The following is a 23,488-nucleotide window of genomic DNA, read 5'->3' on the forward strand; positions in this document are numbered from 1 at the left end:
AGGAACGGAAACTCATTATTGAACTGTAATAAATAACAATAACTTAAATCTCAATAAATACCTTCTGTATATTTACGTCTTTGAAGGGATGCATTGCATCAAGTAGTCTCTGTTCACTCACAATGACCAAATATAAAAGGAGTTATGTAAGTGACATTTGTCCTTTGTAAACCAAAAGAAACACATTTTGCATTTGTGTAGGCCAGGCTCTTTGTTTCTGTTATTCTACAAGGAGTGAGTGCTTAAAAACACAACTTGTTTTCAGAGATAATAGAAAAATTAAATCTGATCCTTGGCTGTTTTGAAGAAATGTGAGATGGAAATAACCTAAGTCAAACAGTAAGTGAAACTGTTTTGTTTTGTGTTGATTTTCCTCTGCTGAACTTTATCTGGTTAATTTTGACACTTGCCTGATTTAACCTTAGACATATACTATGAAATAATAAAAATATCACCAGTGTTTTGGAATAACGTTTTAAAAAGCAATTTTACAGTGTATCTTGGAGGGAAGCTAATAATACTTGAGTTTACCAGAATTAATGCTACCCCAGTTTTTATAACTAAACTTAATAAAAAATAAGAACAAGGTATGATATTCAATAGGTTGTGTTTTAAGCACATTCCTAGCTGATTCAACACTTGTTGATGGTGGACCATGTCAAATGAAATGGTGATAGCAACCTCCATCCATCTGTTCTGAAACTCCACTCCTAAGCTTCGATGCCTTTTTTTGCTTTCTCGTAGAAATTAAAAGTTCCAACTTTTCTATCCTGTCCAGTTCTCTGTTCTGGATCTTGTCCCACCAGGCTCCCATGACAATTGTTTTCCTGCATCCTTGGTCCTCTTTCTCAGTTCTGAACAGACATTTCCTTGGGAACCTTGGTCCTGTTCTTTGCATTGTAGTAGGAATGCAATATTGTAATAGTCTTAAAAAAAAAAAAAAAATCAGACACATCCACATCTTTTAGCGGAATGTTTTTTCAGTATATGGTAAACCAAATTATCATCCAAAAATGAAAGGTCATCATCATAGGCGAGGGGTCTACAGCAAGCTTGCCTCACTTTGTCATTAACCAGCTTTTTCTTTCTGGTTAAATTTTTTAAAATTTTGTCATATGTGGTCTCGGCTGCATCACAAGATCCACTGCAGTACCGGAAAATCAGCTCTTCTTTGGTTTCATATCCCAAATCCAAGTCAGTCACATTTAAATGTATTTCTGTTAAGACACAACCTCGATTTTTGCCCTTTTGACCTCTCCGTCCCTTTTTACTGGAATTTTCTATATTCATTGCTGCATTTTGCCGACTTCTCTCCCGCTTAGAAAAAACTGGAGTTTGTTTATCTGGTGACCTTCTCAGTCTTTTTATAGTGGCTTGAATAAAGTCCACTACATCATCAAACTGATTTGGATAATCCTCTGGCATGTTAGCTATTTGAAAAAGAAAGAGAGAAAAGGTTTTGTTAGATGTGCATGGTCATTTTCATTTCTCTTAGAAGTTTTCATCAAAGTCCACTAGAACTTGACCAATATTGTAGCTCAGTAAAATGTCAGATCTGTGGAAGCTACTCTATCAATAGTATATTTCAGAAATTACACATGGCATGTCCAAAAACTGGGAAAGAAAAACGTGACAACGTACAAATGTTAGATGAGCAGACCTACTTAGAAAGGCCATATAGACCTTCCTGGTCTACTGTAGATAAGGACTCCCTCTGATTATCATTCTGATTGGAAAAACTAACAGTGGGTTAAGGATATGTTCCTGGAACGATGGAAATGGTAGAAAGGAGCTGTCTGTAGTTAGCTGAATGGTCAGGTAAGGTTACTGCCCCTGGTTAAATACTTGCTTTTTGATGCAACTGAGGATGTTGTTGTTAGAGCTGGTTGAGAATTTTCACGTGGAACAGTTTTGTATCAGAAAAAACTGATTTGCCAAAATTGAAACATTTTTCAGGAATATATCAATTCTGTTGAAATTGTCACAGGAAATTATTAAAACATTTCATGTTGACTTTTATGTTCTGATATACTATAATATGATATATCAAAATGAAACATTTTGATAAGACTGAAACTAAATATTTTTGGAATATTTTATTTCATGAAAAATTCTGAGATTTCAACTTCTCATGCCAATTGGGAACAAACCAAAATTTGAAATCCTGCCATTTCCGGTGGGATAGAAATTCTGACTTTCAACAAGCTCAAGTTATTTTGCTGTAAATGTAATGAAGTGAAAGGATGCCTGGAGCCATTGTGTGGTCATCATTTTATTATTTAAATCTAAATACATAAATAAATATACCACAGGAGTGAGAGCTTTCTTGCCTCCTGCACTGTGGTCATTGAAGGCACAAATCAGAGAGAAGATATCTGTGGATTCTCCCCTCAACAGCTGGATGACACTCAGGATAGTAAATGGATTGTGTTGACAAAACCTTCAAGGATGCCAGTGAAGACTGCCACCTGTGAAGTTGCTTTCAGAGGGTCAAGTCCTTAAACACACACATAGTTCTACACTTCCTTCTTCAACATGGGACTACACCATCACCACCAAGATGGTCCAATATTTGGATGGGATCAGATCATGGATGAAAAACAGCTGGTTGAAGCTGAAATTGAGCATGACAGAGGCGTTGCTGGTGGGCAGAGGAAAGCGTTTTGAAGAGATTGCAGCCACAGTGCAGTCTCCGGTGGTTGAAGATACACACCCAAAATTGGTCAAGTCTGTCTACAGTTTAAACATGCTCCTGGATGCCTCACTGACCCAAGCTTTCACATAGCAGCATCTGTAAGTAATGATTCCTATCATCTCTGGTTGACTAGGAGACTCGGTCCCATCCTGGCAAATAATGCCTTGGCCTCAGTTATTCACACCTTTTTCACCTCTTGGCTGGACTACAGCAATGTAATACATCTGGGCATGAAGACTTCAGCACTTAGGAAACTCCAACTAGTGCAGAAAGAACGCTACAGTACGTCTCCTCCTCAACACAGGTTACCACAAACACATCAGACCTGTCCTCCACCCTCCACACTGGCTCCCAACAGAATACTGAATCAAGTTCAAGTTCTTATCTCCTTATCTTCAACATACTCATTGACCTGGGCCCAGGATATCTAACAGGCTACCTAAAGCTCTGGGATGAAGACTGTAGTTGACAGCTTCACTCCTGTGGCACAATGGAACTCACTACAATAAAGTAAAGCTTATCAGAAGGAGACACAACTTTCTCCAGGGCCAGTCCAAGCCTGTGGAATGAACTCCCCCAGGAACTGAGGACCATCACAGACCTCACTACCTTCCTCTGTAAGGTCAAAGAAATGCACCTTGTAATGCCTTCTCTAATAGAAATACATAGCAACACGTTTATTGATATATTTGAAAAACCCTACCAAAAGAAGACATTTAATTGCATACACTTCTCCCCCTGGAGAGAACAAATGTGACAGATGTTAGTCATGTTGCTTAATGCACTACTGGAAGGTGCTCAGATACTCTGGTGGTGAGCAAGGTATAAGAATGTATATAGAATAAAAGTGTAGAACATACACAGCTTGAGTAAAAGGGCTGTGCATGCGGGAAATGTGGGCATTTAGGGTCTTAAAAATCCTCTCTCCATGCTGAAAGTTTGGTGTAGGGCTTCTGTATTTCTGGGTTGAAGTCTCACCTACAGCCCATATAAGGAGTAGGGACCATAAACTCAACAGGCCCCTGCGTGTAAGGTTTGGGGTAACAGGATCAGCAGTGTTGGCAACCCTGCAAGTTCAAAAACAATGACAGCAAAAATCATGAAACTGACTTAAAAATCATGATTTATTTTATTTTTACATCATATTTTTAGCTGTTTTCTGACATTTGAATTCCTGATGGAAATCTCGTGTGCGTGCGTGCGTGCGTGCGTGCACAGCATGTACATTTTATTGCCCTTATTTTGAAACACAACAATACCCACAAGGGTTGGAGTGGTGTTGAATATATCCTCATTCCCTTTACTGCTGAATGTTGGGGGGCCTCTTTCCACCTCTCCCTGCAAACTCCCCTAAACCCTCCCTGCTCCTGCCCTGGAAACTTTCAGTAGCTCAATCCTCTGCCTGCTTTCTTCCCTCCGCCAGATATGTGCCTGCCCAGCTACCCCAACCCTGCCCCAGGACAACGTCCCTGTCTCTCTCCTATCCCCAACTAAGAAGCCCCATGCAGTGGATGGACAGCAGCATGTAGCTGGCTGGAGTGGAGGAAGGGATGCATGTTCTCCTGGCCATCTCCCCTCCATTGCATCTCTCTGCTCCCCAGTGCAGCATTACGTAGGGGAGCAAAAGGGGCAAAGAGGAGGTGCCGCCCTGGAGCACCCTCCCTGCAGCTTCCCCTGCCCACATGGGCTACTGCTGCTCAGCTCTGCCCAGGCAGAGCAGCCTCAGTTGGTGGCAGCTGGAACTGCCGTCCAACTCATCAACCTAGAGCTGCCAACAGCCACATAAGCCAACAGCATTGGTTATGAGTTGGGTCCCCAAAAATCATGAGAGTGGCTTAAAATAAGTGTTGGGTTCATTTTATTTGATTTTGTTTTATGAGACTTTAAGTTACACTCCAGTTATGCTTTTACCACAGCCCTAAGGGTAAATTTTAGAAAATGTACTTTTTTAAAAAATGAAAGCTGAGATTTTCATCTAATTACTTGCCTCCAGGACCTGGGGCTTTAACATACACATCATATATCATGAGACTCATGATAAAGTTGTGAGAGTTGGCAACTACTCAGGTAGCCATACATTCCCTCAGCAAACCTCAGTGGCCGCATCCCTTTTCCTACTTAGAGAGCCACCCAAGAGTTCCTGCTCCATGACTCTCAGAGGATCATCATGTTCTCTGGGCAAGTTCTCCACTGCATTCCCCCAGTCTGCATTTCCAGTTGATTAGAGGCATCAAGTGCCAGAGGGGACTGGATCTGGCCTTGTGCCTGTTTTAAGAAACAATTTATAGTGCGCATAAGAAGAATTTATAAATAAAGTAGGTCCAAGTGTCATTTTGGAACAGCAGACTCCAACACCGCCATGTTCCAAAGAAGACAGAAACTAAATTGTCCCATCTGTCTTTAATGGGAAACTATCAGAACAAATCTGGCACAAAATTTAGGTTTTATAAAGCTAATCTTTTAATTCCACTGTCAACAGATTTTTTTGAAAACATTCCCCTACAATGATGACAGCCCAGACAAGAATGTTAGTATAAGAAAGCCTCAAAGCAAAACTGATCAGAAATTGATTTCATTGGGAGAAGTTTGATCTTCTGCACTTTTGAAAATCTGGTCACTTATTTAGGTGCCTAAGTATTGGTGTGAGAGTCTAATTTATGTGCTGACTTTTGAAAATCTTGGCCATCAGGTTTTAGAGAGAAGGCTTAAATTCCACTCATTGTAAAATAGTGATTTGTAAAGATGCCCTTTCACTAAAATTGCAATTTTGAATGACTAATAATTGTTTCTGTTCCATGCAATTATTGTAGGAAATTAATAATTTTGTATACTGAGCTACATAATGTTTTTTTCTATGTTAACTAGCATTGTGCATATCACTTTAATGTATCTTAAATGGTTGTTATATTATGTTATTATATCTAAATACCATTTATATTATGACCCATCCAAAGTTCAGGGGTTTTGATTCAGCCCATTATAATAATAGGGGTTATTTGCAAATTTCAGATCCAGACCTGGGTTTAGCTCAAAGGCTCCTTCTTCCACAATAAGGTCCAAAGTTTTAGTTCAGGCTCCTCTCCACTTAAACTCTATTTCCATTTTGACCATGGTGAACCTGAGAGGGTCCCATTGGCAGGGCCAGCCCTAGACCAAATGGCACCCCAGACAAAGAACGTCTGTGGTGCCTCCTCCCCCATTTGTTAAATTTTTTAAATACCTTACTTTTTACTGCATTTGTAGTTCATTTCATGACTTTTGATGCATGATTTGCATGCATGGTTTATCACAGCTGGGCTCTCATTTCACTTCGGTTCCTTCTTATGTCTCACTGACTGACTGGCAATGCCCCGCCCCTTATATACCTATGAGGGCATGGCTGACAACATTCTAGGAGGTTCAAGGAAAATGTAGTTCTCAGAAAATATGGAAGGCTCCACAAGATTCTACAAAGGTCCAGAACATTCTAGGAGGTTAGTGAAAAATGAATCCCCATATGGAATATCTGAAATATTTTACTTCAAACATTCTATTTTCCCTTTTGTCTCTAGCAACAAAAACAGCACCCCAAGCCCAGTGCCCCCCCAAGTCTAGCACCCCAGGTGATCGCCTGCTCCTAAATCTGGCTCTGCCCATTGTTTTCCCCTTAGCCTCACTAACATTTTGATCATTCTGTTGCATGCATTTGTAAGCTAGAACAAAATGGGTTGTGAAAGGCAAAAAAGACTCATTTAGAAATATTTTTCAGTAATAAACCTGTCAAGCAGAAATTAGAATCAAATCCCTGGAAATAAACTCACCTATCACCTATGCTTTAAACTAGCTATGCTGAAAAGTTATCAGGATTTAAACAACTAAAATAACAGCTGGCTGAAGACTGACTTTGTTTTTATGCTTTGCTGGCAATGTGTGGGGCTATGGGTGAAACAGAAACATGTCAGTTGTATTCATTAAAAATATAACATCAAAGATACCAAGGTCAGCTCGTCTATAAATGATTAATACTGTTCTGGTTCATTACCTTATTCACTGACTTGTCAGCTCACAAAGAGACATTGCATTCTTTCCTGTAACTTAGAATTCCCATAGAAACTGACTCTGTCATTGGTGTCACCTGTCTCTTATCAAGGTGAAGTGTTAAGTATCCTGATGCATCTGACTCCTAGGCCTTTTACATAAATGTCAGATACAATGAGCCAGTACTAGAAAAAGTACTAAATAGCTTTACTAATTTTTCCTTTTGTGGCTACAAAGGTTTTTTTTGTTTATAGCTCACTAGCTTGAAGGCCTATCATGTGCCAGGGTGTGATCAATAAATCATTTGATAGTTATGGCTCATCTGCCTTATTAATTCATATTTTAAAATTTGTGTTCAGCCTTTTACAGGGTTTGTGTTTGTTTCCTGTTATCTTTCTACCTCCTCAACTATGCTTCTCAGCTCACAGTAGCTGTGAGAAAATCAAATTCCATCTGTTTCCAGTAAAAGAAGGAAACAAAAAGAAGCGACATAAAAATCCCATTTACTAAACTTCACTTGCTGTCATCTGCGGCTTTATAAGGAAAAATATGCTCAGGAGAGTTGGGTAAAGTAGACAAAAATTGTTCCAGATGAGATATCTACATTAGAGGTCTTCTCAGGCCTAATTTTGAGGCCCAACGTGGACCCGAACTTGACCCAATCCCACGCAAACCAAGCACAAGAGAGTAAAGTCATTTTTCTGGCCCAACCCTGAACCTGGGTCAGCACCGACACTTCTTCCTCCTGGGACTGGCACAGAAACAGCGGCATATGCTGGTGGCTGCAGGTTCTTTTCCTGCTGTCCGCTGCTCCCTGCTGTGCAGTGTGCATTGCAGAGTGATTAGTGCTAAGACTTCTTTGGCATGTTTACTCTGTAGCATACACAGCATGGTGAGGTAACAGAGGATGGCAGGAGAGGGGCACACAGCTGCCACCATGCTGATCCCACGGGCAGGAGGGGGAGAACCAACCCACCCCAACCTGAGCCTGAGAGAATCCAGCTGTTTTCCCACCCACTCTGACCCAGATCTGGATCCTGTCATCTTTAGGTCAGGTTACAGGGCTCTAATCTTCATGAGCTGGTTTACCAGTTGATCACTAGTTGGCCAATCTGAATGACTAATGGTGTTCAAACTGAAGCCATTCATAAAATTTCCATTGACTTCAGCTCAGAGCAAAATTGAGTCCTGGGGGAGGGGACCCTGTTTTGACAGCTGCAGATGTGGAGTTTGATATTGGTATCTGATATGCACACAAGCAACAAATATACTTCTGTTGGACAGCCAGATTTTTCTTCTTTCTTCATCTCATCACAGGATGTCTTTGCAGACACAGGAAGCAGTACAGTGTCATCTTTCATTCCTGTCCATGACTTGTTCTTTCATTTATCCCAGCCTGGTCATATTCCTGCATAAAATGTTCCTCCTAGTCTGTGCTTGGCTGCTAGGTCATATTGCATTTGCATTATTTTCTTTGGCACCCTATCATTTGTTTTTCTTCCGAAGTGTCCCCACCATCATAATCTTTTTCAATTGCAGCTAATCCCATTGTCACAGACTGAAGTATGGGTGGTGTATCCTAGAGGTTGGAACAGGAGTCTGATTTAGTGGTCAGAACAGAATCTGTGGACAGAACTGGAGCTCTGGTCAAAAGACAATCTAGTGGTCAGAGCCAGGAGTTCAAAGGTAGGCAGGGACTAGGGCTGAAGAACAGCAGGCAAGTGGAAGAGCAAGAGCTGGTCAGGAAGCAGGTCTGGCACAGCTACATGTATGGAATACATTGAACGGCCCTTGTGCTGCTGTTCCTACAGGGCTTAAATGCTGATCTGTTGGCTCTTCTGTCCAACCAGGGAGCACAGGGAGGCAGCTGAGTTCCTGACATCCATACCCTGATTTCACATCCTACTCTCCTTCTAACGTCTTAATTTGTCTTAACATTATTTCACTTTACACTTGCCATCTTCCAAAGAACTCTCATCTCTACTGCCTCCAGCCTTCTCATGTCCTTTTCCTTTTAATGCAACTGCCTCCATACTATAAAGCAATATTGTTAGTACACTGGTTTGATAAATTTTCACTTTTAGTACCAAACAAAATGTTTTTTTCAGTCCATAATTTCATCAACTTCTGTGCATCATCTTTATGCAGCACTTGTATCTAAAGCACAGCTTCTTTTAACCTCATTTTGATGGAACCATTAGCACTTATCAAGCTTCCTAAATACATAAAATTTTACTTGTTCTGTGACTTCACTGCTGTGCTGCATTTTAACAATTCATCTATTGTTGCTTTTCCTAGATACAACCACTTTGTCTTCTTGACATATATCGTAAGTCCAAGTCGATTATAACAATTTTCCAAGGTAGAGAAGAGTATCATAAATTCAAAAGTGTCTGCCAGTTGTACATTGTCATCTGCATAAGCTAAAGAGCTTATTCTAGATCACTCACTGTCACACCCACCAAATCACCTATCATTCTTAATGTCCGGTTTAAGAACATGATGAAAAGCAAAGGTGATTTCATGTCCTCTTGCTTTTACACCAAACTTTGACTTTAACCAATTTCTTAATTTTCCACCAGTTCTTATGGCACTACAGGAATCTTTGTACATAACTTTTACAATTGAAGTTATCCTATCTGGAACGCTGTATGATTTTACTACTTTTCATAATGCTTCCCTCCAAACTGAATCAAATGCCTTTGTGAAATCAATGAAAACAACAAATATCTTTAATCCTCATTCTCACTTTTTCCCCCCCATTAACTGTCAGACCATGAATATCTAGTCAGTGCAACTTCAGCCAGGCCTGAAGCCACACAGTGCCTCGCCTACTGCTCCAATTAAAAGTGGCCATAATTTGTCGACAGTTACTTTCATCGTGATTTTTCCCAGAACTGATGATAAGCTTATAGCCTTGCATAAAGTGATGAAGCAATCACAAAGACTGGATAAGCAAAAGTCTGGAAAGAAGAAGCTCAGCAACTACAGGAGGCATCAAGCAAACAAGATATGAAATGATATACAATAGGGTTAAGTTGTATGGAAACACGATCAGGCCAATGATGCTAATGGAAAGAAATGTTGATTTGTTGAATTGATAACAAATACCGAAGTGGACCTGCAAGTATGCAAGGAGCACTTTTGACAAAGTGCTGAACCTTGTATTCATCCAGACGCAAGCATTCTGAACATCTAGGACAGCATACAAGGCCGATTGAATATCACCACTGAAACACCATCAGAAGAAGAAAAAGCAGTGAAGCAGTTAAAAAATGGGAAAGCTGTAGGAATAGAAGATATAACAGCTCAGCTGCTGAAAGTCAACAGGGCTAGTGCTATTAAACCATTAGGAAAAAATATATAAGAAGGTATGGGAGCAAGAGGAGTTACCAGATGACTGGCTAAAGGAAATAGTTGTACCAGTCCTGAAGAAAGTACATCCTGCCAATCCGAATAAGTATAGATAGATATGATTTTTATTAAGGCTTATAGTGTTGAAAAGTGTTACTTTTACTAATTATGAGACACTTTTTCAGAGAAAGCATTATTATTTATTTTAATATATCTATTGTGGTAGCACCTAAAGGCCACATCTGAAATCAAGGCCCCACTGTGGTAGGTACTGTACTAAGACAGAGACAATCTCTGTACTGTACTAAGAGACTATGTCTACCCTCCAGAGCGTATAGTGTGAATAGACAAGAGAGGCAAAGGGTGAGAGAACAATCAGAGATGAAGTGACTTGCCTTAGCCGCACTGTAGAGGGGCATTAGCAGCTTTCCCCAGCAATCAAGCAAAGAGCATAAGAAAAATAGTAAACGGATCTGATGCATGGCATGGCCTTTTGGGATATCTGGAAAATGACCTTTTGGGGTATCTGAAAAATAGTAAAAAATATCTGAAGAACCTTAACCCCAAGATATTCCAGATGCCTAAACAATAAGCCTGAACCACGTGACCTTAGACAAGTTGTGGGTGACTTTTCAGAACAGTTAAATGTCAAGTCAGTAGGTGCATGGGATTTGGTCAAGATGTGCTGTCTCTTTCCTCCCCCTCCTTTTTCCAACAACCCATTTGCAATAAGAAAATAGGCTGCCATTGCTACTGCAAGCGTTCATGGAAAGACAGCGTATAAATATTAAGCAGTCTGATTGTGGAGGAAAGAAGAAAATTGAGCCTTCTGAAGACCAACCTCATCCTGTACTAAAGGACGGTACAGAGCAGAAGACCCCTTCTGGAACAGAACCTTGACTGGCCATCAAGATCCTTCTGGAGATTGTAATACCAGTTTGGTGAGTTATAACTTTTGTTGCTACATTATCATTTATCTAATCTATGCCTAGCAATTGTAATACAATAGGTTAATAAAGTGGGGTCTCTGAATCAGACGGACGTGCTGTGCTCTCATGAAACCCGTTAACTCCTTTTTGAACCTTGTAAACCTAAGTCAGTGAGCTGCCAGGGAGAGGAACTGACAGTTGTCCTCAGGGAGCCCTCAGGATTGGGACACTGAGGAAGGTTTTCCCTCAGGGAGCCTCCAGGGTTGGGGAAACTGAGGAAAACCACCTGAGACTTATTCAGTGAGCGCTCAGGGGGTGGAGTGGGGAGGAATCTGATGGGTCTATTCAATGAGCCCTCTGGGTGGGGAATTTGAATTGCAGGCGGTGAGCCCTCAGGGTGGGGAATTTGACTTGCTGATCCAAGGCAAGGGTAACAACAGAACAGATCAAAGATAGAGCTGGGAACAGATCCCCAGTCCAGTGCCCAAACCCACTGGATCATGCCTCCTCTCTAAACCCTTGTATCATTCTAAAACAAGTATGAGACTCTGGATCACTGAAGTACATGTCCAGTGTCAGACAGGGTCACATGTCCATGTGCTGAATATTCTGTTCTATCACAGTTCTGACACCAATCTCATCACTATGGTATCTGAGAACGTTAAATAGGTGTTTATCACTCTAGCAGTACCTGAAACCTATGCCCTCTTGCTATTAGCCAGCACTCATAGCAATGAGCCATGTACCACCTAACAGACACAGTACTGGGGTTTCTGGGAGAGTAGTCTAGGATGGCAATACAGAGAAATGCCATCTGGGATTTCTGGTGCAAAAACCCTCCAGCAATTCAGCTTTCAAGTGATGTTATCAAAACCCCACACTAGAGTGACATGGCTGCCAATCTACTACTATTAGCATATGCAAGATTAAAAATGTATTAGCCAAAAAAAAAAAAAAAAAGAATTATCTCCCCAATTAAAGTACAAAATATCGATAGTCAATGTAATCAAATGCATTCTGACCCAGAAATATATGCTTTTGCTTTGAGTTCCCATATTATTTTAGGATACATCCCCAAGGAATAGGCACAGGGAACCAGGAGGTGGATTGCACCTTTTTCACAGTCTGCTTTTCAGGCTGCTTCTGAAGCTATGCAACACCATATTGCCCCATGCACAAGGCTTGTGGCAAAGCCATGACTGAACCCTGACTATGCGAATCTCAGTTGATTTCCGTGATTGTTTTGCATTATGAATAATACACGTTTTCTCTGATGCTCTTTTACTTTCCAAATTTCAGCATTTTTAGCATTTGTATCCAGATAATGAACATACTGTTAAGCATGAATGTTTCTCAGTATGAAAACTGTTAGCATACAAATTGATAAAGATTTCATATTATTACATTAAATGGGGCATAGCACCAAACAGGTGCCACATATTCTACTGCAGGGCATCTCAAACTGGTCCACGGAGCACTTGACAGTGAGTCGCAGAGAGGTATCTGCTCACAGGATGGCTGTTATCATTTCCCAGCTGCCAAACGGTATTAAAACATGGCCAAACATCCTAATGTAACTTTTCCAGGTAGGCAATTGCTGTCATTACCAAGGAGCTATTACGTGGTTATGAATGGGAGCAGAGGTGGTCCTCACATTTATAATGGGAAAAAAGGTGGTATAAGCCATTTGTAAATTGGAAGGGAAGCGTCCACAAGACAATCTCTTGTTAAGATATGGTCAGCATTATGAAAAGGTTTGGGAATCCTTGCTGTTCTGCAGCTATGCCCGGATTCAGCAAAGCAGTTAACAAGTGATTATCTTTAAGCACATACTTAAATCCATCCCTACTCAGCACAGCACTTAAGCATTTTCTTAAATCCCACTGACTTCAAAGAAACGTACAGTCTTAAAGTTAAGTATATGTTTGAGTTGTGTTGAAAATACAGAGATTTAATCAAATGTTTAAATGCTGTGTTGAGCTGGGCCTTTATTCCCTTTAAAAAAATCTTTACTGAAATTTGTAACAAAATCTATCATTACATAGTTTATTTTCATTATTTTACCTTAAAACATACTAAGCCTCCTGTAATATTTCTTGTGTAACTGAATATCCCATATGAACCTGTCTCAAATATCTAGAGGTCTGTTTACTTCTGTTTTCCCTCTTTATAACTAGGGAATGGTTTCCATGTTTCACTGAAATCTTCCCTTTTATTCTACTTGCCATTCATCACTTTTTTATTAGATGCATCTTTTACATCTAAGAAGATCCATTCTACTCCTGTTATATATCCTTCCAGTTTCAAGGATTCACTGCTTTTGCCACCACTAAACATTTTGAAACCACCTGTGTTTTAATATCTGATAATACTGAGGATTCATATAACTGCATTATTTAATATTATGATCATATTGATTGTCATTAGGATACTGTCTCTGAATTATGAGATTCCTGTGCAGCTCTACATTTTTCTTAAGCAGCTCCAGCTGAGATTATTATTTCTGAGTTCTAGTCTCTGCAGTCCTAGTGGGGATCAGAATAGTTTACCCCAGCAATAATCAATTATTTTTTGTCAAGGTCCAAATTTCTTGGTCAAGGTATAGTCAAGGTCCAGACTCCAGAGAAAATAATACAAAAACAACAACAATAATGATAAGTAAATGAAAAATGTTCATGGTCCATTCAAAAGCATCTGGCAGTCTGGATTAGGCTTGCAGTCTGCCTATTGACTACCCCTGGTTTAAACAATATTTTAAACTGCAGGATCACACTGTAGTAGCCATGTAAGTTCTTTCTCATCTTTTGGTCCATGGTCATCTGAACAGCTGAATTCCAAGAATTTTCCCTGCATATGCTTTAAATAAATATACATTTTTAAAATGTGACTACAGAGAAAAATATATACTCTTACATTTATTTCCTTTTGAAGGACTCCTTTTGAAGGTACAGCAGAGGACAACAAAAACTATTAGAGGGCTGGAGCACATGGTTTATGAGGAGAGGCTGTGGGAACTAGGCTTGCTTAGTCTGCAGAAGAAAAGAGTGAGGGGGGATTTGATAGCAGCCTTTAACTATCTGAGAGGGGGTTCCAGGGAGGATGGAGTTAGTTTGTTCTCATTGGTGGTAGGTGACAGAACTAGGAGCAATGGTCTCAAGTTGCAATAGGGGAGGACTAGATTGGATATTAGGAAAAACTTCTTCACTATAAAGGTGGTGAAGTACTGGAATGGGTTACCTAGGGAAGCGGTGGAGTCTCCATCCTCAGAGGTTTTTAAGGTCTGGCTTGACAAAGCCCTGGCTGAGATGATTTACTTGGGGTTGGTCCTGCTTTGAGCAGGGGGTTGGACTAGATGACTTCCTGAGGTCCCTTCCAATCCTAATCTTTTATGATTCTATGATACATTCCAATGGAGAGTGCTCAAAGAGCTAACATGAAAATGAATTTATTAGACACTATTTGACCCAGAATGGAATGATGGTGCTCTAGGTATTGTACATGTCTAACAAGTGGTATATAGAATAATGTCTATTTAAATAAGAACATAGCATTTGTTTAGCACTGACAATGTGCTCATCTCTATATGGCATAAAAGTATGAAGACAGGCTTTACCCTGAAGAACTTGCATTCCAGTATAGTATCCTGGCTATTCTGCATTTCCTCTATATTTCCTATCACAGAATATTAGGGTTGGAAGGGACCTCAGGAGATCATCTAGTCCAACTCCTAGATAAAAACACTCCAGCTAAAGATGTTAAATGGACTAACACTAAACTATCTTTAAAAAAGAAATATATATATAACAGACCCCTGAAATCAAATCACTATTAAACAATAAACCAATCTACTGTGCACTGCAATTTATAAGAACATCTGCCTCTTTACAGAGAAAAGATCCTATAATATTATTGTTTGTTTTTTAAGTACATAACTAGATCTTACAAATTCTCCCCTTGCCAGTTATCACATTGTATGTAATGGCCTATCTATCTTGGTATATTATAATCCCATTTACACTACAATTACAGCCACGTTGGGATACTCAGTTACAAAATATATATGCTAAAGCTAGGTTTGCTTTCATAGGTAGGGCCAAACCACATAATAACCATTTGACCACATCTTGTTCCCAAATATTGGCATAGTTCTATTTTAATGTGTTTTCTGTTCACGCTGTACATAGTATCTATAGAAGCTAATTGAATGCCACACTTGCTAATACAGGACACTTTAATCCTGCCTATGTAACCAGGATAGCTTCCTTTCAGTCTCTATAACAGAATATCCCAGACTGCATTGCCCCATATATTGCATATGCCATTATGCCTATTGTCCTCCAGCAACTCTATACCCCTCTCACAAGCCATCCCAGGGAGCTCTTCCAGTTACATGATCAAGAAGCAGGGGCGTTGATTTAAAATGCTCTGTATTTAATGCAGAATATACTGAGTATGCAAGTGTCCTCTTCAGTCAGACAGCTGAAGCCTGAGACTGTTGCTGCACACTACTCTCTATGACCACTCATCTGAAATGAAGGGGTCATCACAGTACACCTGGTCAGATTGAGAGATCAAGACCTTGCTCATAATCTGGAGCAAGGGAAACTTTCAAGGCAATCTGAATTTGGTGCTACATAATCAGGTGATCTCAGAGCACTCAGAGCACCTCTCAGAGCACCTTGTTGAGAACATGATCCAGTGAAGTGATGAAAACATGAAAATTCTGGTATAACTGAGCTGACAAGTCTAACTACATATCAGACCACTTTTGGATAAAGTACTTCCCTTGTAGGGAGTTGGACCAGATTTTCACAACCAGCCTAATCACTGCTCCAGGCAGCGGAGAAGACATTGACTCCCATTACAGGTATTGTTCAACTCATTTATTATGTTGGTGTGTCAAGGAGAGAGAAAGAGAGACTAAATGATGTGTGGAAGAGAATGGGACCAAAGTCATAAAAGCATATAAAGGAAGATAACTATGGAAGGGGAACCAGTTGAAAACTGCCCAAGTCTTTGATTTTTCTCTCTCTCTTTTGTATTTGCATGATCACCTTCCACATAAATTCAATCACTAGTGGACTATCTTTTGTTATTGTAATGTTGAAAGTGCCCTCTGCCTACCCACTAATGGCATTCATCCCATAGTCACACAGATATGGTGCCACTGACACCCCCAGGCCATGCTATCAAAATACAGTCCCTGAGTCAAATGCCAATTACAGTACTTTGAGTTCTGCCTACACCCCTTCTTATTATGGTGGAACTCAAGCATCATTGTGGGCAGAAATGCAGTGACACATCTTGGATATTGGTAACTTAATAGGCACAGTGTTTTCAGAACATTTTCACATTTTTAAAACAGAAACAGTAATAAAGTAAATCAAGGTATTTAACTAATTAGGCTGGGATGTTAACATATAGCCAACCAGCTCAGCAAACTCCTGCTGTTTATCAGGCTGACCTATGTAGCCAATACTGGAGTTTCTCTGGGCATGTATATTTCACCAGCCTCCGGTTAAGAACATAAACAATGTCTGAGAGACTCACTTCTCCTGCTTTGCCCCCATGGTGAGTAGCAATGCTCATCTTCTCTGTGCACCCAGGCCCTTGTATTAGTGATTTCCATTGTAGGTTTGAACAGTCCAAGAGCATACTGTTCAGGTTTCTGCAGATAATTTCTCTAGTAGGAACATAGGAACTGACATACTGATCAGACCCCATGGTCCATCTCTGCTTGGCTCTACATTGGGCACAGAAACTTCTGATAGAGGCTGCCCATTCACCCTGCCATGATTCACTGAAACAAGTCCAGCATGTGATGGGCATCTCACTTCTTAGTCTACAAGATACCCAAACAACAATGAGAAGTGGGAAACAATTGAAAGTTTGGTTACCCTCCTATTTGAAATAGACTAGACCTAGTGCTGCTGTCCCCTTCTGTCCATCTCCTCTACTTGCTGTGGAAAGGATGGCTTATGTGAAATAACATTTTTTAAAAGCATGTTTTAATACAGGGGTTGATGTTATAAAAATAGTTCCAGGCCTCATTTGTAGGACCTAGAGCAATGGAACAGTGATGTCTCACCACTCCGCCCTGACTTGTGTCATTGTTGTAAAGTCACTAGTACAATTTTCTTCTTAACACTTTTTTCTTCCTACAGAACTGAAACAGCTGCAAGTCAGAGTAGGGGAGACTGGCACAAATGCCAGCAAAGCAGATCCTGAGGTTTTGTGGAATCTCCCACTGCACACATACCCTCCTTTCCATGTACCACAAGGTAGTGGAAGCTCACAGTATCATAAAGCCTCAGAAGTCTGTGCAAGAAGAAGAAAACACGTGAGGGAGTTCTTTTGGTCAACGGGCATCTGAGGAGGGACTGAGACAGGATGCTGTCATTCCTGGAACAGTGAGAGGTTCAGCTCAAAAGAGAGGAGAAGATTTCAATGGAAGGAAAATGAGAAAGAAGGAGAGAAGACTAGAGAAGAAAGAACACAAATGTGTGGGAATGGAGAGGAGAGGGGCTGAAGCAAAATCAGTGGAGACAGAATGGAGAGCCAGTACCAAAGAGTAATTGCAGTGAAGGCAACTCTTGCATTGTTTGCACCCAGGAGCAGCATTAAAGCACAATTCTATCCCATCCACACAGACCATCTCAAAACGTGTCATAACTGTGTTCCACAGCATGGTTGTAACTGTAGTGAGGACAGGAGGTGAATATATACTACAGGTGGGTACAAATTCAGTGTGTTAGCTACACCCTTGCACCCTGTAAATTACAGTATCTAAGCAAAGAAGAGAGAGAGTTAAAGACAAAGTGGGCAGTTTCAATTCTGGGCCTTTGCTTTTATGGATTTAAGACAAGACCCTTAATGTTAATTGAATACTTCTAAGATTAATTTGTGTACTTTGCCACTGCTTATTGAGTCAGATTAACTCCAACTTTAAAGGAGCACCACTGAGAATTTAAAAATCACACTTCTAAAATGCTTGGAGACCTTTTGTTATATAGGTATTATTATTATCTAGTATTTAGATTGTAAACTGTCTCTTACTATGGGCTAGTCTACAGAGAGGCTTTCCCTGATCTAACTAAATCAGTTTCCTAAAACGGTTTGTTATTTCAGTGTAAATCTGAGTGTGGACCATCTTATTTCGGAATAAAGGTGGATTTAACTAAGGTCAGTAGCAGTCCTATTTGTACAGTGCTTTGTGGAATGGCCCCCCAATCTTGGCTGAAGGTTCTAGGTATTACTGTCATACAAACAATAAATAAGAAGATTTTTAGAACTGAAAAGAGAGGAGGGGAAAAGACGTGTTTCCCGTTTAGGATCACTTCAGCAATTCCCCCTGTCGGTTGTTAGGATCTTTCACACAGGAGCAACAAATAGAAAAACAGGTTTTAAACCGAGAAATCCTCTGCTACAACCACACAAACAGGGAGTGGGGGAAGAGGAGGGATTGCAACTCAGTTTGAAACTGACTAGACTTCAAGCTGCAGGCGTGCACCCACCCCACCCCAGCCACGCCGCGCCCCTCCCCGCCCCCCGCGGGACTGAGTGTGGGCGCCCACCCCTCAGTTGTATTCACACGGCCACGGGGCGCTCCCCCGCGGGGGCCCGTCCAGGCAGCGAGCTCCCGGCGCTCGGGCTCCGCCCCTGGAAAGCGGGTTTAGTAAGACAGACAGTGGTGACTATGAAGGGGAACGTTTCTTACAGTCACTTTGCACAGCATAGGGAGGCGGCAGGCTGGTGGGGGAGTGATCGTCTTCAGGCCCCACTACCACTGCAGGGGGCCCCTCGGGAGGCGTCTTACCGGCGGGCAGCGGGGATGGGGAGACCGTGTTGAGCAGCACCAGGCAGACAGCCACAACATCCCATAACTTCATCTTAGATTTCCTTCCAACACAGGCCCCTGGCAAAGAGGAGACACAAGGTTAACCCCGTGCGCCCGTGGGGAGCTGCTTCTGCTCTGCGCTCCGGGCGAACCTGTGCTGCCCGAGCCCCGGGGCGCCGCCGGGGGGGGGGGGGGGGTTCTCACACGCCTTCCATCAAGCACAGGTGCTGGGCTGAAAATGATCAACTCTCTGCCCAGGGAGAAAAATTCGCTCCACACCAGCCTCCTGCGTGTGTGTGTGTGTGTGTGTGTGGAGGGGGGTTCCCCATTCATCCCAGAGCCAAACCGGGTACAGAGGAGGGGGTTTGCCAGTGCCCTGACCTCGATCTGCTTGTTAGGGGAAGGTTCGCACAAACCCAACCATTCCCCCCCCCCTTCTTATCGCCCTTCAGCTGAGCCGAGGGTCTGCTCAGGAAATGCTGGGGCGATTTGCGTCTCTTGGGGCCTTTTAATAAACCCGGCGGGGGTTGGAGAACCGCAGGGGCTCGTTATGAAACGCAGCAGGTCGCGGACAGACGCTGCCCCCAGTCCAGGGATTCGGGCTCGCTGCCGAATGTCCAGGTCCCGCTCAGACACGCTATTCTTTGCCCGCAGCTGGACTGAGCAGTCGCTCCTTCCTGGCTGTACGCGGGACACTCAGCAAGCGGGGGAGTGGGATTCAGTCCGACAGGCGCTGAAATGTTCCGGAGTGTTTGGAGGCCAGGAGCTCGAAAGCCGACCTCTTTCTGGGGTACACAGCGTTGTGGCTCGTGATGGGAAACCGGGTTGGGGTTACCCGTATGTTTGAGACCCAATCGCGTTGTAATTCGAATCCATCCCACTGATTTTTACATCAAAGGGATTTGGCAACTTTCAGGCTGTTGACAGTGAAATGTTGTGGGCACCAGGAGGGTGTAAGGGAGCTGCCTCCAGAGATGTTAGGGAAATCTGTTGTTGCTTTATTTGACGTGTACATCCACCCCACCCAGCTATCCGCCTTTCGGAAACACCTAGGTCTGGGCAGATGCCTGCATTTTCCATCCTCCTGTTCTAGCAGCTGGTAGTTCAGTTGTTTGTGTTTTTGTCCTTGGAGAGGAAACTCGCTGAAATTGGTTTATTCGGATTTCTTGACCGTGGGGCCAGATCCGGCAAATCTTACTTTGCCTCAGTAAAGACTTAGGATTTAAGTAGGATTTAGCCCTTACTAGCCAGGGATGTTGATTGAGATAGAAATAGGAAATTAATGTGGCTCTGAGGCCCCTTTACAATTTGTCAGTTAGCTGTCATACAAATATATACAAAACAAACAACTAAAAAAAACCCTGAACAAGGCCCTTGCCCCCTTAATATCTAGGAGTAATTCGGAGACGGAGCAGGATCCAGACAGCGCCTCATGAAGGGAATCACACTTTCTGGAATAAAGAACTACATTAGGTGCGTTAAATCTATCAACTCCAGCCAGGGCCGTGGTACATTTGAAAGCAATACCGTCTAAAACACCAGCGGTCCTGAAGCGTTCCCCCCATGTAACTGCAACCGATTTCCCTTCTGAATCACGAAGGCTATCCTATTTAAGTGCTAGCCTTTCTGTACGATGGAAGGGGTTTAAACAAATAGATTTGCATCCCGCATCCAGATGATTTGCACAGCAGGGTTTGGAATCGAGAATATTTAACGAGGAAAACTCCAATTCGCTTTCGTCCCGTTATGTAAAATCCCTGTCCCTCCTTCCAGCAATCAGAGCTGCCATTTCTGGTAGTATGAAGACATTAGCCCCAATCTTCCGTTGAGAACTGGGCTACCTTATCTGAATCCTTCCCTCGCCCTTAGACATCCTTGGGGCACGAACAAGGCTCCCCAATCCCTGTCTGTCCTGGAGCCACTCTTTGCCCGCTCTCTATACTGCGGGAGTTTTATAGAGCGTTTTGCAGCCGTTGAAATCTATAGTAGGGCAAGTTTTGAATGTACTTTAGGGGGTCTAGAATGTCACCCTTAATCTCAGTGATTCCCCCGTCGTGGTGCACTTGAGTTTCAGTAAAGACAGAGTCATGTGCACCAAACCGCATCTCCTGCTGAGCCTGCTTTATCTGGCAGGGCCATTCCTGAAGGTCTGTGCTCAACCCACGTGTTTTCGACCATTTGCGAAGTCCCTGTCATTGTCCTTGTAGGCTTTGTTCAAAGCAGTGCGCTTCTTTCCTATTCTCTCTCTCAAAAACAAAACAGAAATTCAGCGAGCATGAGCGCCCCTAAAATAATCCCGACCGAGGTGGAGAAGAAGGGTCAGCAAGGAAAGCGACTCCTGTTCCCCGAAGCCGGCAGTTAACGGGATGAGCTGTGCTCGAAGACGTAGGCACAAATTGGGCTGGGGCTGGCGGGGGGTTAGGAACCTGCTGATTGCTATTGGGTGTCAGGACACTTCAGTTTCCAGCGCTAGAGGGCAGTGTAAACCGGCCGCTGGAACTGCGAGAGCGCGGCACACAGCCTATCGCGGCACCGAGACGTTGCTCAGTTTGTGCAGCCCAGCCTGATGTTCGGAGTGGGAAATTCGTATTTTTAGGCGACTCTTTGCAAAGCGCCAGGTGCGAGTGTGATCCCGCATGGTTTGCTGGCGGCACAACTCTGCCAGGAACTTCCAGTCCCACGCATCGGGTAGCCAGAATTATTTGCAAAGGACAACTAACTACGCGTCCTGGGGTGCAAACCAGCGCCTGTGACACCTTTAAAAGACCTGCCCTGTCTGTGTGAAACCGCGTGGCCACCGCCACAGCTCGCTTCCTTTGCACCTCGACTTCAAACCTTTCGTTTTGCTCTCTCCAAAGTTCCGGTCCACACTTAATACGTTGCCTGCAGAAACACGACCTCTGCAGATGTGCTTTGACGAAGCTGTGCTGAGCAGGCTCTTGAATGACGCAACAGGCAGAGGTGGTATCCAGCAACTCCCCGGAAACAGCCCTCACGGTGTGGGGCGACACAGCGAGGACACGCTCCCTTGCCTTTCCCGCTGCTATTTTCAGACCCTGCCTAGGCACTTGGAAGGTTTGTTCGCGCACAGTTTAGCTCGACCCCAGAGGCCTTTCGTGAGGCGCTGCGAATCCCCGGGTTTGCTGCTCTGGGACAGCGGGGCAGCGGCGTGGGAGAACGCGGCGTTTACACGGTGCAGCCTCCTGGGCCTCGGGCCGTGCGCGAGCCTCTCCCGCCTTGCTTACTCCGGTGGGAACTCTTGGCCGCCTGGGCACGCAAGGCCGTCCTGCGGGGCGCACTCTTGCAGCCGGGGCTCGGCCGGGAGGAGCCGGAGCAGGCGGGCTGCGAGGCGGACGAGGTCAGCCCTTCTGGCCCTTCTGCCTCAACTTCTGCTGCGCCGCCAGCGAGCGCGGGCCCGGCCAATGTCTCCGGCCTTTGCCAGGGGCCCCTCGCCCGGCGGGGAATAATCCCCGACGGCCGGAACACAAAGGGGCTCGGAGCGGCTGCCTTGTCCCTCGAAACCAAGCCCCGGCTGGGCGCGGAGCGGCCTCCAGACCCGGCACGGCTCCGTCTCCATCCCCCCAGGTCAGCCCTGCCTTGGGGGTTCGGGAGCCAGTGCTACTGCGGGGCCTGCAAAACGCCTCGAAGGGCAGGAGTTCATCCCCGAGTGGGACCCTGGAGCCGCCGAGGGCAGGCGCAGCTTTAACCTGCCGGCTCGGGCAGGGCGCGCCAGGCGCGATCACTACGGGCAGCCGCCGCCCGTGCCCCCGACGGCGCAGATGTTTGCAGTGCCCCGGGGGCCTCCGCAGGGCTCCCCTCCCTGGCTACTTCGCGGCCTCTCGGAGGGGAAGGGTGTGACACCTGTTTGTTCCCCGGGGTGCGCGGGCTCTCCCCTGGGGCTCTCCACAGCAGCCATCCAGAGACCGTCCCCCCCCCCCATCCCTGCAGCGCCTCCCCCCCGCCCCAGCGCCTCGCCAAGAGCAGAAACCTCCCCCTACCTTTGAGATGGTCTCGTCGGACCCAGGACTGACATTAACTCCAGGAAGCCCGGCCGGCAGCCCAGGGATGCATGTGGATCAGCTCGGGGATCCTCCCGGGGGGAGGGGGCTCGGGAAAAGTTCACAATTGCTGATCAGGGGACAGGGCCGCTGTCGCCAGCGCCGCTGCGTGCGCCCGCCGCCGCAGGTGCGCGGTCCCTGCGGGAAGCGGAGACAGCGCCTGGCTCTCGCCGATCCTTGCCCTGCAGCCGAGTCCCAGCTCACTCAGCAGCAGCAGCAGCCTGCGCCGCAGGGAGCGCCGCCTGGCAGCGAGAACTGGCTCTGGATGCTGCTGTTGAGCTCCTGCCTGGAAATCTGAGCAAGACACCCCATCAACAACTGCGGGGAGTCAGATGAAGACATTAGGGCTCCTGGCGCGCCAGCTGGGCCGGGGGAACGGGGGACTCGCACACTCACGCATGCACGCGAAAACCAGCTGAGCAGGGAAAATAGCAGCCTGTGGGAGAAGCAGAGGCTGGAGCTGAGATTTATAAGATAGCAGCAGCAGCAGCAGCAGGACTTCCTCCCCCAGAAAGGGATCGATCGCGTCACGTTGAAAGATTAGATCCAAGAGGAACGTGTAGGGTACGAGCGATCACTCCTGCAATCCAAACTTGGT

The 23,488-nt window shown here is 44.2% G+C and overlaps 1 protein-coding gene across 1 annotated transcript; it reads right to left on the reverse strand.

Annotated features, from left to right (window-relative positions):
* Positions 1-824: 824 nt before the first annotated feature.
* Positions 825-22,888, reverse strand: GDNF (glial cell derived neurotrophic factor). The gene is made up of 3 exons (XM_067545669.1): positions 22,831-22,888; positions 18,713-18,910; positions 825-1,430 (listed from the first exon to the last, which is right to left on the reverse strand). Exons 2-3 carry the CDS (start codon positions 18,882-18,884, stop codon positions 946-948), a joined length of 657 nt encoding a protein of 218 aa, XP_067401770.1. The 5' UTR covers positions 18,885-18,910; positions 22,831-22,888; the 3' UTR covers positions 825-945.
* Between the last annotated feature and the right edge of the window lie 600 nt (positions 22,889-23,488).

This window comes from Emydura macquarii, unplaced genomic scaffold (genome assembly GCF_026122565.2).
Source record: "Emydura macquarii macquarii isolate MOO-44397 ecotype Brisbane River unplaced genomic scaffold, CSIRO-AGI_Emac_v2 contig_1045, whole genome shotgun sequence".
NCBI classification, from domain to species: domain Eukaryota; kingdom Metazoa; phylum Chordata; order Testudines; family Chelidae; genus Emydura; species Emydura macquarii.

Coding starts and splice junctions, on each gene's coding strand:
- GDNF (XM_067545669.1), bottom strand. CDS start 18,884: ATGAAGTTATGGGATGTTGTGGCTGTCTGCCTGGTGCTGCTCAACACG. Junction 1,431..18,712: donor CTATGCTGTGCAAAGTGACT/GTAAGAAACGTT, acceptor TTTTTCAAATAG/CTAACATGCCAGAGGATTAT.